Here is a 12104-nt window from a genome sequence, read left to right as displayed (position 1 = left end):
GGCTTTTTCAGCAAGCGGGTCTGGCCTAGGGAGAATTTTAAATAGGGACAATTTTAATTAGAATTTTAATGGTAACACAGCGGTAAATATTTGTTTTTAATTGGTTTTTATTGGGGATAGTGTTTGTATCGTTTTAATATGCTGTAAGCCGCCCTGAGTCCTGTTGGGAGAAGGGCGGCATATAAGTTTAATAAAATAATAAATAAATAAATAAATAAATATCCCTCGGGATCTGGCCCTCAAGGTAATAGAAGAACAGCTGAGACAGCAGAGGAGGTATCAGCCCCGGGACTCCCTGCTGACTGAAGATTTGATTAAACTTGTGGAGTTCTGCCTCACCACATATTTTACGTTCCAGGGGACTGTTTATGAACAGGTAAAAGGCACGCCCATGGGCTCCCCCATCTCTAGCGTGATAGCAGAGGCAGTTCTCCAGCAACTGGAGCGTGAGGTGATGGCCCAATACCAGCCCAGATTTTGGGCACGGTATGTGGACGACACCTTTGTGGTCTCAAGCGCGCTCATAGAACTAACTTTATGGGAATATTAAATTCCATCTACCTGGATATTAGGTTTACTGTGGAGGAGGAAGCTCAGGATTCGTTAGCCTTTTTGGACGTTATGGTTCAACGCTTGCCGGATGGGTCCATTAGTACAAAAGTCTATCGGAAACCCACACATACAGACCGCATCCTCCATTACAACAGTAACCATCCGGTTTCCCATAAGGTTAGCTGTATCAAGACGCTATTTAAATGCATACACTCGCACTGCAGCACAGCGAGATCCAGGATTGAGGAGGGGAGATATTTGTACCGTGTCTGCCGTTTAAATGGATATCCCATGAAGTTTGTGAGACACCATAGCAGGGTGTTAAAACCCCAAGGTGGTCAACGAGAGAGAGAATCTGGCACACAAACTACACGCATAACGTTACCATACATCAACAACGTTTCTGAAGCAACGGCCAGGCTAATGGCCCCTTATAATGTGAAGGTGGCCCATAAGCCAAACCAAACGTTGTGGTCAAAAATTATGCGCCCGAAGGACCCACTCCCCACGGTGGAAAGGTCAGCGGTGGTCTATAGAATCAACTGTATGGACTGTAAGAGCCATTACGTGGGTGAAACATCTAAAAGGCTGAAGACCCGCCTCCACGAACACAAATTAGCGATCAGAAGAGGTGAGCGATACTCGCAAATATGGTCGCACATGGCCGAGCATGACCACCGCTTTGACTTTGAATGCACACAGGTTCTGGCAACAGATGCCACAAAAGGCGGTCGGTTGTTAAAGGAGGCCTGGTTCTTGGGCCAGGACTCTATCAACCGGCACGTTGATATCTGCCAGGCACAGCAAACTCTTAGAGCGTGGCATATGAACCGGCACAACAGAGACTCTGGAGGTGACCCGGTTGGTCGTGTGGGTAAGCCTACGACCATCACCCCCCAACGTGTTGAGACCCACGCATCTGCCCGTAATCCCCAACGTATCATACGAGAGGATTCTGCCGGTAACTGGGATAGCTATTTCAAACACCTCTGCTTAACATGCAGACAGCCCAGGTTCGAATCTCAGAAGGGTATGTCTGGCTGATGAAAACCAAATAAGGTTTGAAATAGCTATCCCAGTACTCCCTTAATTCTTTGTTAGCAATTCAAATTTTGGAACACATATGATGTCGCAGTTAAGCGACTGCTGCCTGTGGATGGCTCTAGGTTGAGCTGATACAGGCAAAAGACTTCTCTTTCCCATATTTTGGCCGACAGGGTGCTCTAAAAGAAAAAAAGCATTCATCCTCTTCCCCTGTCTCTTGTAGCTAACAAAGTGAGAAAGAGCCTGTGGCCTAATGGCTAACACCTCTGCTTAACATGCAGACAGCCCAGGTTCGAATCTCAGAAGGGTATGTCTGGCTGATGAAAACCAAATAAGGTTTCCCAGTACTCCCTTAATTCTTTGTTAGCAATTCAAATTTTTCAGGATGCGTTTGGTGGCTGCAGAGTTGGAGTGGAATTTCAATTGGAAGCATGTGGGGGTTAAATTTTGATCTCGGCAGTTGCGTAGGAATGCGAGGTCACATAAAATGGAAGCTCTTTGGACTTCAAGTTTTTCATAAGTCCTGGTCAGATGGTGGATTTCCTCCCCGTAGAGGTACGGTATTTGTTTTCTGAGGTTTTCGTGGGTGTTTGTATGTAGGTCTTCAGTTATTTGGGTTTTCTCCCGCGTAGAATTAGAAGTGTCTTGGCGACGTTTCGACGAAGTCACATTCATCATCTTCAGGCTGGTGTCTTCAGCTTCGTGCTTCTGGGAGTAGTGTGTGTGATCGCAGCTGTTTCTTCCTTTTAACTGCCAGTGGGGTTTGAGCTGATTGGGTGGGAGCTTGGCTGTGTTCTGATTGGGTGGGGGTGTGTTCTGATTGGTTAAGGAGCTTGGCTGTGCTCTGATTGGATGGGGGGTTGGCTGTGTTCTGATTGGCTGGGGGAGTGTTCTGTTTGGGTGGGGGCTTTGTTGTGCTCAGATTAGTTTGAGTTGCAGGGGGATTTGAGATGGTGAGCTTCATTGCTGTTGTTTGGCTTCGTGTTCGTGGTCGTGCCACATCTTTATGGTGGGTGTCAGTTTGCTTCATGTATGGATTGGAGGGGTTTAAAGTGGCTAATGATGCAGCTGTGGACTGGCTTCTAGTTTGTGGTCGTGCCTCATCATCTGTGTGGGTTTGAGTTTGCTTTTTGCGTGGATATGTGGTGACATCCTGTGTGGTTTTTGTGAGTGTGGGCCTGGTGTCATTCTTTGTGTTAGGGACTCGTTTGCCAATAAGGACGGGTTTCCAAATGGCTGGTAGGCGGGAGGTATCATCTCGTTTATTCATGCTGTAAACATATATATGTGTGTGTGTGTGTGTTTAATGTGAAATGTGAGTATGGAATGGTATTACATAAGAAGAGGTAAAATATATGTTATGAAAAATGATGAGGGGAAAAAAACCTCTTATACCTGACTGAATATATTATGGTTAGCAATCTTTAAGGAAATAAGAATGATGCTATAGCCATACTGGATAGAGTGGTCACAATAATAATTAGCCAAATTTGGCCATAGATATGTGTAATTAGAAACAAATCTAGGGATTTTGTTTTGCTTTGTTGGGCTTCTAAACCTGCCACAAATGCCAGGCAGGATTTTCTGACACAAAAATACGAAACATAGCAGGCAAAATTAAGTATCTTGCATAGTTATCAAGAACTGTGTCTCCCTGTGAACTGTCAGGTTGAGATAGGTTATTTATGGCTGTTATTAGAACAGCAACTTGATGGAGATATTCAAAGCCCTGTGATTGACAAGGTTCATCTCTTATTGATGAGACTCATCTCCTTATTGACATCATGGATTTAAAATTAAAATGGTCAGGCTCAAAATCAAGAATGATTCAAGGCAGTTGTCACGGTTCCGATAGATGAAACCCATCAAAAGAACTTCAAGGCAAGAATTCTTCCTCAAAGAACATTTTATTCAGGAAACAAAGTATCATCCACACTACATAGTTGAACCCAAAAACTAGATTCCCTAGATTCCCTAGATACAAAGTAACAAATTGCAATTCCTACCCCCAATAAGCCATCATAAATCATATTCTCCAATTAGCCTGAAATGTGGGTTTTCTCTCCAGCTCCTCAGCCTGCCAAAATGTTATCAGTTCGTCCTTGGGTTCCCACAAAGCAGCATTATTATTATGGCTAGCTGAGCTCAAGCATTCATCCCAACCCCTCATCCGCACCTGATCTCTAAATAGAAGAAAAAGCATGTTAAAAGCAAAGCGAAAATGGCTGCGATTTTAATCAGTTGTCAGAGCGAGAACATCCAATGTTTACAGCGTTGACCGCAGTTTTTCCAATTTGAGTTCTTTATTGTTTCATACTTGTAGACAAAAGTTTGGCAGACTGAGGAAGCTACTGTGTGCATTTACAATATCAGTTGATTGTGGGGATGGATATTTCCCAGGTCATGGCTAAGGAATCTTTTAGTCACCTTTACTTGGGAAAATTAGTTACCTTAGATGCCAAATACTTGTCAACTTAGATGTCAACTACTAAATTAGTGAATCCACCAATATAATAACTTATAGAAGGAATTACTTATTACCTGCACCAGGAAGCATTTCAAGATTGCAGTATAATTTTGACTTGTGAAGCTCTGATGGCTGTGCCTTTGTTGTTAGATTATTTTCTTTACTTAATCTGTACACCATCTTGATAGTCTCCACTTGTCATTATTACTATTTTATAAAATGACCAATATATATATAACATATTGTACCATTTTTATCTGAAACATTTCTGATAATGGGTTCATAATTTGTGGAACAAAATAAAAATATAATTTTATCACTGATTCTTGGTAACAGGTGGGTGTAATGATTAAGAAGTAGGATTAGAGGAGAGTTAGGTTCTAGTCCAGTGGTGGCAAACCTATGGCACACGTGCCAGAGGTGGCACTCAGAGCCCTCTCTGTGGGCACATGTGCCGTGCCCCGGAGATGGCGAGGGACTGGCTTCCACCACCCTGGCCCCGCCCACCCAGTCTGCCATGACCACCCGGCACCCGGTGATAAATAAGTGGGTTTTGGACCATCACTAGTCCATTTAGCTCCTTGAATAACTTTGGGACAGTCAATATCTTTCAGCCCAATATATTACCTGGAATTGTCGTGAAAAAAAGAGAAGAGAAGGGGTACACTGACCACAGCTTCTGAAAAATGTATTGTATCTTAAGCATTGTTACAAAATACAAAAATAGTTCTGCTGTAAAATAGTTCTGTTTTGATGCTTTTATTTTAAAATGTATTACCAACTCAGTATCTCTCAGCCTCAGGATATGATACAAGCAATAAAAATAACCCCCAACAGCTATGGATAAACATCATTGCAACATCATAAACAGGAAGTTTCATTGTCCTTATAAAATAAAAGACAAGATTGTACTAAATAAGACCAATCTGTTACTAATATTAGTTTCATTTTGGGCCAGTGATGACCTGGCTATTTACTGAAGATGTATGTGAAGATAATAAACAACCAAGCATGCCACTTCATGAGTTCAAACAATTTTTTTTGCATGAATTTCTATGTCTAATGATCTGTGAAGACTCTAGTGTGTGTTCTGCTTGAATTATAGGTAATATATAGCATTAATTACATTTGTTATGAAAACCATATATTTAATATTGTCATATACCAGTGATCCCTAACCTTTTTGGCACCGTGGACCAGTTTCGTGGAAGACAGTTTTTCCATGGACTGGGGGGGATGGTTTAGGTTTTGCTTGCTCGCCTGCTGCTCACCTCCAGCTGTGCTGTCCAGTTCCTAACAAGCCATGGATCAATATCATGGGGGACCTCTATCTTATACTATCCTTTCTCAACCTTAACTAATATTCTGATTTCCACTCCTAACAATTCTGTTAAAATATTGCAAATAAGAGCTTTAAAGCTAAACAAGTTTATAAATGTAAGTCTCCATGATCCAAATGTAGTAGCTGAACAAGGGGGAAGATTTGAATTAGGAAATAATTGTCACACACACTACACACATACATACATAAATCTACCTATCTCTATGTCTGTCTGTCTATCATGTACCGTCTATCCATTTCGGCATATCACATCCCGGAATGCAATCAAGATTGGGAAACAGATTTGGGAGAATAGGAAGATGACTGTACATTATTCTCAGTGAGACAATATAAACAATATGAAGAAAACTGATAAAGAAAAATGGGTAGAGGTTTTTTTTATCCCCAACCTATCCAGTTTAATAGGCATTTATTTTGTAGAAAGATGATAAGAATAACCAGGAATAATATTTTTTTTTAGTTACGTTTTGGATTTTTTCCTTAAATATTCAAACTGATTAAAGAAAGAAGGAAATCTATGAGATTGGAAAGAATTGCAGGAACTGAGTTTGTCCACTGATGGGAAAAAACATAGCTCTGCTGAGATGACGGAGTGACAGCTTCTCATGCATTATTCTTAAATAAATTAAGCTCAGACAGTCACGCAGCAGCAGTATTGCCAGAAGAGACAGATGCTGGAGGAGATCTAACTTGTATTACTAACTTCAGCCTCTGTAGCAACCTTAGGAGTGACTGCAGACAAAGGATATGTATACTCAGAGGTGAGTGGATATGATGCAGATCCTAATTCATTTCTTTTAACGGTGCTGATAATAAAAATGTTAAATTTATGTGCTGTCAGAATCAATCTTTTTTTAAAGATGCTTTTTAAATGAAGGCTGAGTTTTTAAAACAACAACAACAAACCACCATGATGTTGCATGATTTGTTTATAGGAACGATTAGAGGCTATGATGCGGCGTTCCGTGGAACGAAGTCAGCAGCTAGAGCAGAAACAGAAGAGGTGGTCGTGGGGAGGAGGACTGGCTGCAGGCTCAGGTGACAGAGATGGTGGGTGAGACTGGCTGCATTGCAGATTTTAAACTGAAATATTTGAGTTGAAAAGAAAGCTGCAGAATTCCTTCTCTGTATAGAATACTATAGAGTATGAGAAAGAGTCAGGGGCATCATTCATGAAGTATATTCTATGGCTTATTAAATTTTACATTCTGATTCTTTCTTGAAAGTTAGGTATGCCAGAGGATCAGTGCAGATAATGTTAGAAAAGAAATAAATTCCATTGAAATAAATCATTTTAATATCACTAGCCCTCAGCTGTGTATAACTTCGCAGCAAGTAATTTTTTTTTTATTCCAGATGCTCATAAAAGCTCAGGAGAGTTCTTCATGATTGTGCAGTATTTACAACAAAAAATGAATTATTCTCTTAGCATTTGCTTTGGCTGCTTTCTTTTTCTTTCAAAGCAAATAATTAAATCAACCATATTCTACTTTTTATGATTTTGAAAAAACATTTTTAATTCATCAGCTTTTTCCAGTAAATTTTGATCAAACAAAAATATTTTCTTTAATTATAAACAACACCTGAATAGTCTAACCCTTATCAAAACTAAACAATTTTGTATTACTATTTTATTGTAAAACTAGAGATAAATCACTAGGCATCACAAGGACAGTCTTGTAATGTTTCTGTAAACATACACATTAACATTCTTCTTGTATTATTGGGTTTTCATGCTTGATGTAATTATCGCCTTTTTTTGCTCTGGTTTTTTCCCCTGTGATGTAGGTGAATCAGAAAATGCCCCATCCTCTCTAGGTTTAGCTGTCAACACTCTTCTTCCAGACCCTGTGGTTTCCACTGCTTCTGCTGTTGCTGCTGAACCCTACAATGGTATTTGAGAGACTCCCAGTGCCATTGTATTGTTTATCACTATAACATATCCACTAATCTTGTCCTTCCTTTAATGGCTGTGTTCTCTGTTATTTCAGTTACAACTATAACAGCGTTCTTATTGGAAATTCAGGGCCAATTCTCCCAAGTGCTATTGTTGCCCTTTTTTCATTTAATAATAACATATCCCATTAAAATAAATGGAAGTTGTGCAGCAGGAGGGCTTGGTAAATTGCACCTAGGCACTTCACTGTATTTCTTTTTCAGTTCTGTCATAATGAGGTGAAGCATGCTCAGCATTTCAGCATCACTGATATTTCAAATATTTTTTTCCATTAGCATTTGACCTTTTCATCTCCTTTGTCCACCTGTGGGATCTGTGTGTGTGTTCATGTATCATATATGTGAGACTAGAGATGAAAAATGAGTAGAAACATAACTAACTGAAAATATTTCAGTTATACAGTATACGTAAGCATTAATGCTACTTTGAAGTAGAAATAAGAATAACAATTTCTTATTTTGTTGCCTCGTATGTACATTAAGTCTTCATATATTTAAATGGCTAGGTACAAACAGTTCATTTGTATCTCAAATTGCTTTTCAATTATGTATTTAGCTTAATTATTAAAATTAATTTGCATGTGTTTTTATGTGGAAGGTTGCCTGTTTAATAACATATATATAGCAGCTAAAGATATTTTTGTTCTTTTTGTCTTTCTCTATGCCGTATCAGAGCACATACTTTGAAAGAGGAAGTAGAACCGCACTGAATGACAAGCATTTTTAATTTTATTTTTGCTAATACATGAATATGGATCTCTAACCAGATAGGCCTATTTTGTATAGATTTCAGCAGAATTCAGAATCCCAGTCTTCCAAGGCTATGTCTGCCCATAGAGATTTCCTGCACAGACATAAATGTTCAATGTCTGGGTGTCATAGAATATAGAAAAGACACTGATCTGAAGTAATGGTTTATTTCAAAATATGACTTATACAGGAAGGGGTTCACATTGTTTCCAACATTCTCACCTTTGGAACGGTTTTTAACAATTATAGAGAGATATAGGAGTTTTATAACAAAAGAATAAAATCATGAGTCATAGCAGCATGAGTAAAAAGCAGAGGCTGTATAAATATGAGCTAGCTCCAATTGATTTTGGGGGATTAGATATGCTTAGAATATTTATTAACTTCACTAGCTTTTAGACTCATCAGAAATGTGGGGGAGTTTCATGGAATACTGTAGTAACTACATTTCTAGGAAGATATATGATTGGATTTAAAGTGGGGAATAAAGAATAAAAAGCTTCATGTTGTGTTAAAATCTTTTCGCCAGACACTATATAAGTGTTAAGATGTAGCCAATAGAGTATATCATTAACTGATTAAATACATCAGTATTTTGAGGTAATATTTGTTAACTGATTGGTTTTGCATAGGCAGATTTCAGATAAACAGATGAGAATCCAAATGAACTAATTTAAAGAGATGTGATTAAATTCTTCCTTTGACAGATATGAATGATGAACACTGTCAGGCAGAATGTGCCAGTGATTCTGCTTTATAGGAGCCTCTTGCATTGATTCTCAAGTTTCTTTGAAAGAGTATGAAGAAAATGCTGATTCCTTTCACTAGAAAATCTAAGAGATGATCACTTTGCAAATGGCTGATTACATACAGAGAGGCTCAAAAGAGGAAGGATGGTCTGCTCTGTTGAACAAAGGTTTAGGTCAGAGTTCTCCAACCTTTCCGGCTTGGCGGCCTAGAAGGAAAGAAAGCAGCAGGGAAATGTGTGTGCGCGCAGGCATGTGCAAACAGGCCTCTGGCACCCGCTTGACATCCCTGCGCATGTGCAAATGGGGCAGCTAGTGCCCATGTGGGAGTGCTACCGTGAATGGGACGGGGCTCGCCAGCTATTCCTGGGGCCTGGTGGCCAACAGGCCGTGGCCTGGTACCAGGCTGCAGATCATAGGTTGGGAACCCCTGGTTTAGGTGATTCAGGAGATAGAGATACTAGCTGTGGTGGTAAAAGCTATGTATCCCCTTATTAGTTTGAAAATATGGAAGGTCTTTCACTGTTTGAACAATAGATTGGAAAATTTTAAAAGTTTGGCTTCAATGGACATTCCTTCTCAATTTAACTATGTTAAATCAAAGGATTTCTGCACAACTTTTTGCAGTTGAAATTCATTATCAAAAACCTTATACTGTAGTGTAAAACTGAAATGTTGATTTTGTAAGAAGAAAACCTTAAAGTAAAGCTTACGATATGGCCAGACAGATGTGCTTTATTCTTTGTCCTGATTCATTCTAAAGATCCATGGTAACAAATTTAAAATGTTTAGCACTGTGGAATGAATATAAATCTCTTCAATGCGTCTCTCTGCAGCATGTGACAAACTTTCAGTTTCTACAATGAATCTGCCAAAGCAAATGGAATCGCCTATCAATAAACGTCTTTCCTCCTCCACAGCAACAATAACTTATTCCCATGATAAAGGCAAGTGAATGGGCTGCTCATTGTCGCTAGAAAAATATCTTCTCTTTTTAGTTCCAAGGCATTCCTTCCTCTTTTTCTGCTTTCCCCCCTCCCAGTTTTCTTCCTTACTGTTCTTTTTTTCAATCAGCTTTTTTTTTTGATAAAAAAATAGGACAAAAGTCTCTGATGCTGAAAACCTATCTTGGAAAACAAGATGCTATAATTAGATCATTAGTCATTTCAAAAGTTTTAATCACATTTTAAAGTATTTTTAGTTTATATCTGGTTCATAACAGTGGTAGTAGAGAATGTATGTCTTACTGAGCTATTGCTTTAAGAGCACCAGGTAGAACATGTCAACTAGGACAAGAGCTTTGCTGACTTGTCTTGACCAAGGGATAAGACAGACAGACTGTATATACATACTCATATACAGACACAAAAATACACACAAACTTTGTTACACAAGTGAACATGACCTACCTTGGGCCTGTCCTTTGGAGTCAGTATAGTTTGGATTTCAATCACAAAAAGCTGTACTAATGGAAGAACTATACTGAGGATTTTCCAATAGCTGACTTTCCCTTCTGACATTTTTTTTCTACCGGCAAAATGGCTTGAGAATATTTTCCTAACTCATTGCAACTATGTAGAAAGGAGGACAGAATTGTGCTGTAACAGTGGGGTTTTTTTTCTTAAGAAAAAAAACTCTGAAACGTTTTTAACTCCCATATATAACTTTATTGCTCATCTAAAATATTGTTACCATTATTACATCTGTGATATACTTTATACAGAAAAGAAGATTCTTCCAGTACTCGCGTACTGTTAAATATAATGCAAAATGACACTTGCTTTCAAGTAAAATATAAATAAAGTGTTGCATTTAGAAATAGATTCTTTTCCAAAATACAGGGTTTTATACAAGGCATTGCTTTCCATCTTAAGCCGAGTATAAATTGAGGATAATGGTGCCCTTCTTAAAGGACTGTAATAAGAATTGCAAGAAGGCATGAATATAAGCTTCAAATATTCTGAAGTGTTGTATAAGTTCTTAAAATGTTTGGATTCAAATTGTTCAGCCATTTTTATAAATAATGTTAAATAATATAAAATATTTTCTATGTAGTTAGAAAATGCTTTTATATTGATAAATATAAATGCTTTTATATTAATTAATATAACAAAAAGAACTAAATGCTCAATTATTTTATTTGTGGGACAACTTTGCATAGAATGTGAACAAGGATTTTGTTTTAAACCCTTGCTTTCACACGATGATTAGGTCCCTTCTATGGACAGTTGGCACCTGATAACCAGGCATCTTTTCAGGAGTTAGGATTCAGATGTTCCTTTCCAGTGAAGATTTAAGTGAAGTAACACCTGAAATAACCATAACTGATTAGAAGAAAGCAACTAATAATATTTTCATTGTGATATTATTTGTGCTTGATTGCAAGACTGGTCAGTTTTTCCAGTAGTTCTAGTGTTGAGGCTAGTGTATAAATTTAGTTTGTATATATAGTAGCAGGCTGAATAGAGACTGCATGAGCTCTGCTCATGGTACATGCTAGACAAAATATATTTTGGAAAGATCTCAACTCTTGAAAACTTGAGAGAAAAGAGTAACGAAATGAGAGGAAGAATTTGTGATACAGATCTTTTTTGTATATATATGATGCAAATTTGGATGTCTCTAAGTCAGTGGTGGCGAATCTATGGCACGCATGCCAGAGGCGGCACTCAGAGCCCTCTCTTTGGGCACACGTGCCATGCCCTGGAGATGGCAACCGTCCCTCTTCAACCAGCTGCCCACTAACTCGCTGAGGTCCCACATGGCCAGATGTATCCCAGCACCCATGCACTCACTGGCCTCTGTGTGCAGGGGCCGATGGTGTCAGGCAGCAGCCGTCCCAGCCCCTGCCTCGCCTTGCCCTCCGACAATGGCACCCCCGCCCTGCCTCGCCTCACCCTGCAGGACAAGCTTCCTGCCCACCGCCCCACCCACCAGAGACCCCCTGGATCTCCCCCAACCCTGCCCAACCCCCACAGGCATCCCTCCCCACGAGCAACATCGAGATGACCACACTCACCTTGGCCATACCCACCCAGTCTGCCATGACCACCACAGCCATGCCCACCCAGTGGGCCACGCCCACCTGGCACCCGGCGATAAATAAGTGGGTTTTGGGTTGCAGTTTGGGCACTCGGTCTCTAAAAGGTTCGCCATCACTGCTATAAGTCTTGCATTTGAGAATAGATGTAATAAATTCAGATTGCTCATCCCCGATAACATTGGATAGTTATTAATGTGTAATTAC

At 39.4% G+C, this 12104-nt stretch overlaps 1 protein-coding gene across 4 annotated transcripts in view; it reads left to right on the top strand.

Annotated features, from left to right (window-relative positions):
- Positions 1–12104, top strand: part of MAP7D2 (MAP7 domain containing 2) — a 90723-nt gene that overhangs the window by 47555 nt on the left and 31064 nt on the right. For 3 of the 4 annotated variants that reach the window (XM_015825352.1, XM_015825348.1, XM_015825362.1), the window contains 2 exons: positions 6341–6455; positions 9694–9804. In XM_015825352.1, coding sequence (XP_015680838.1) covers positions 6341–6455; positions 9694–9804 — 226 coding nt within the window. The remainder of the gene's footprint in view (positions 1–6340; positions 6456–9693; positions 9805–12104) is intronic. The other variant, XM_015825353.1, reaches the window with a different exon arrangement.

Source organism: Protobothrops mucrosquamatus, unplaced genomic scaffold (genome assembly GCF_001527695.2).
Source record: "Protobothrops mucrosquamatus isolate PMUCROS unplaced genomic scaffold, P.Mucros_1.0 scaffold_198, whole genome shotgun sequence".
NCBI classification, from domain to species: domain Eukaryota; kingdom Metazoa; phylum Chordata; class Lepidosauria; order Squamata; family Viperidae; genus Protobothrops; species Protobothrops mucrosquamatus.
Note: the sequence above shows the minus strand (reverse complement) of the source record. Positions and strands in the feature narration are given on the sequence as shown.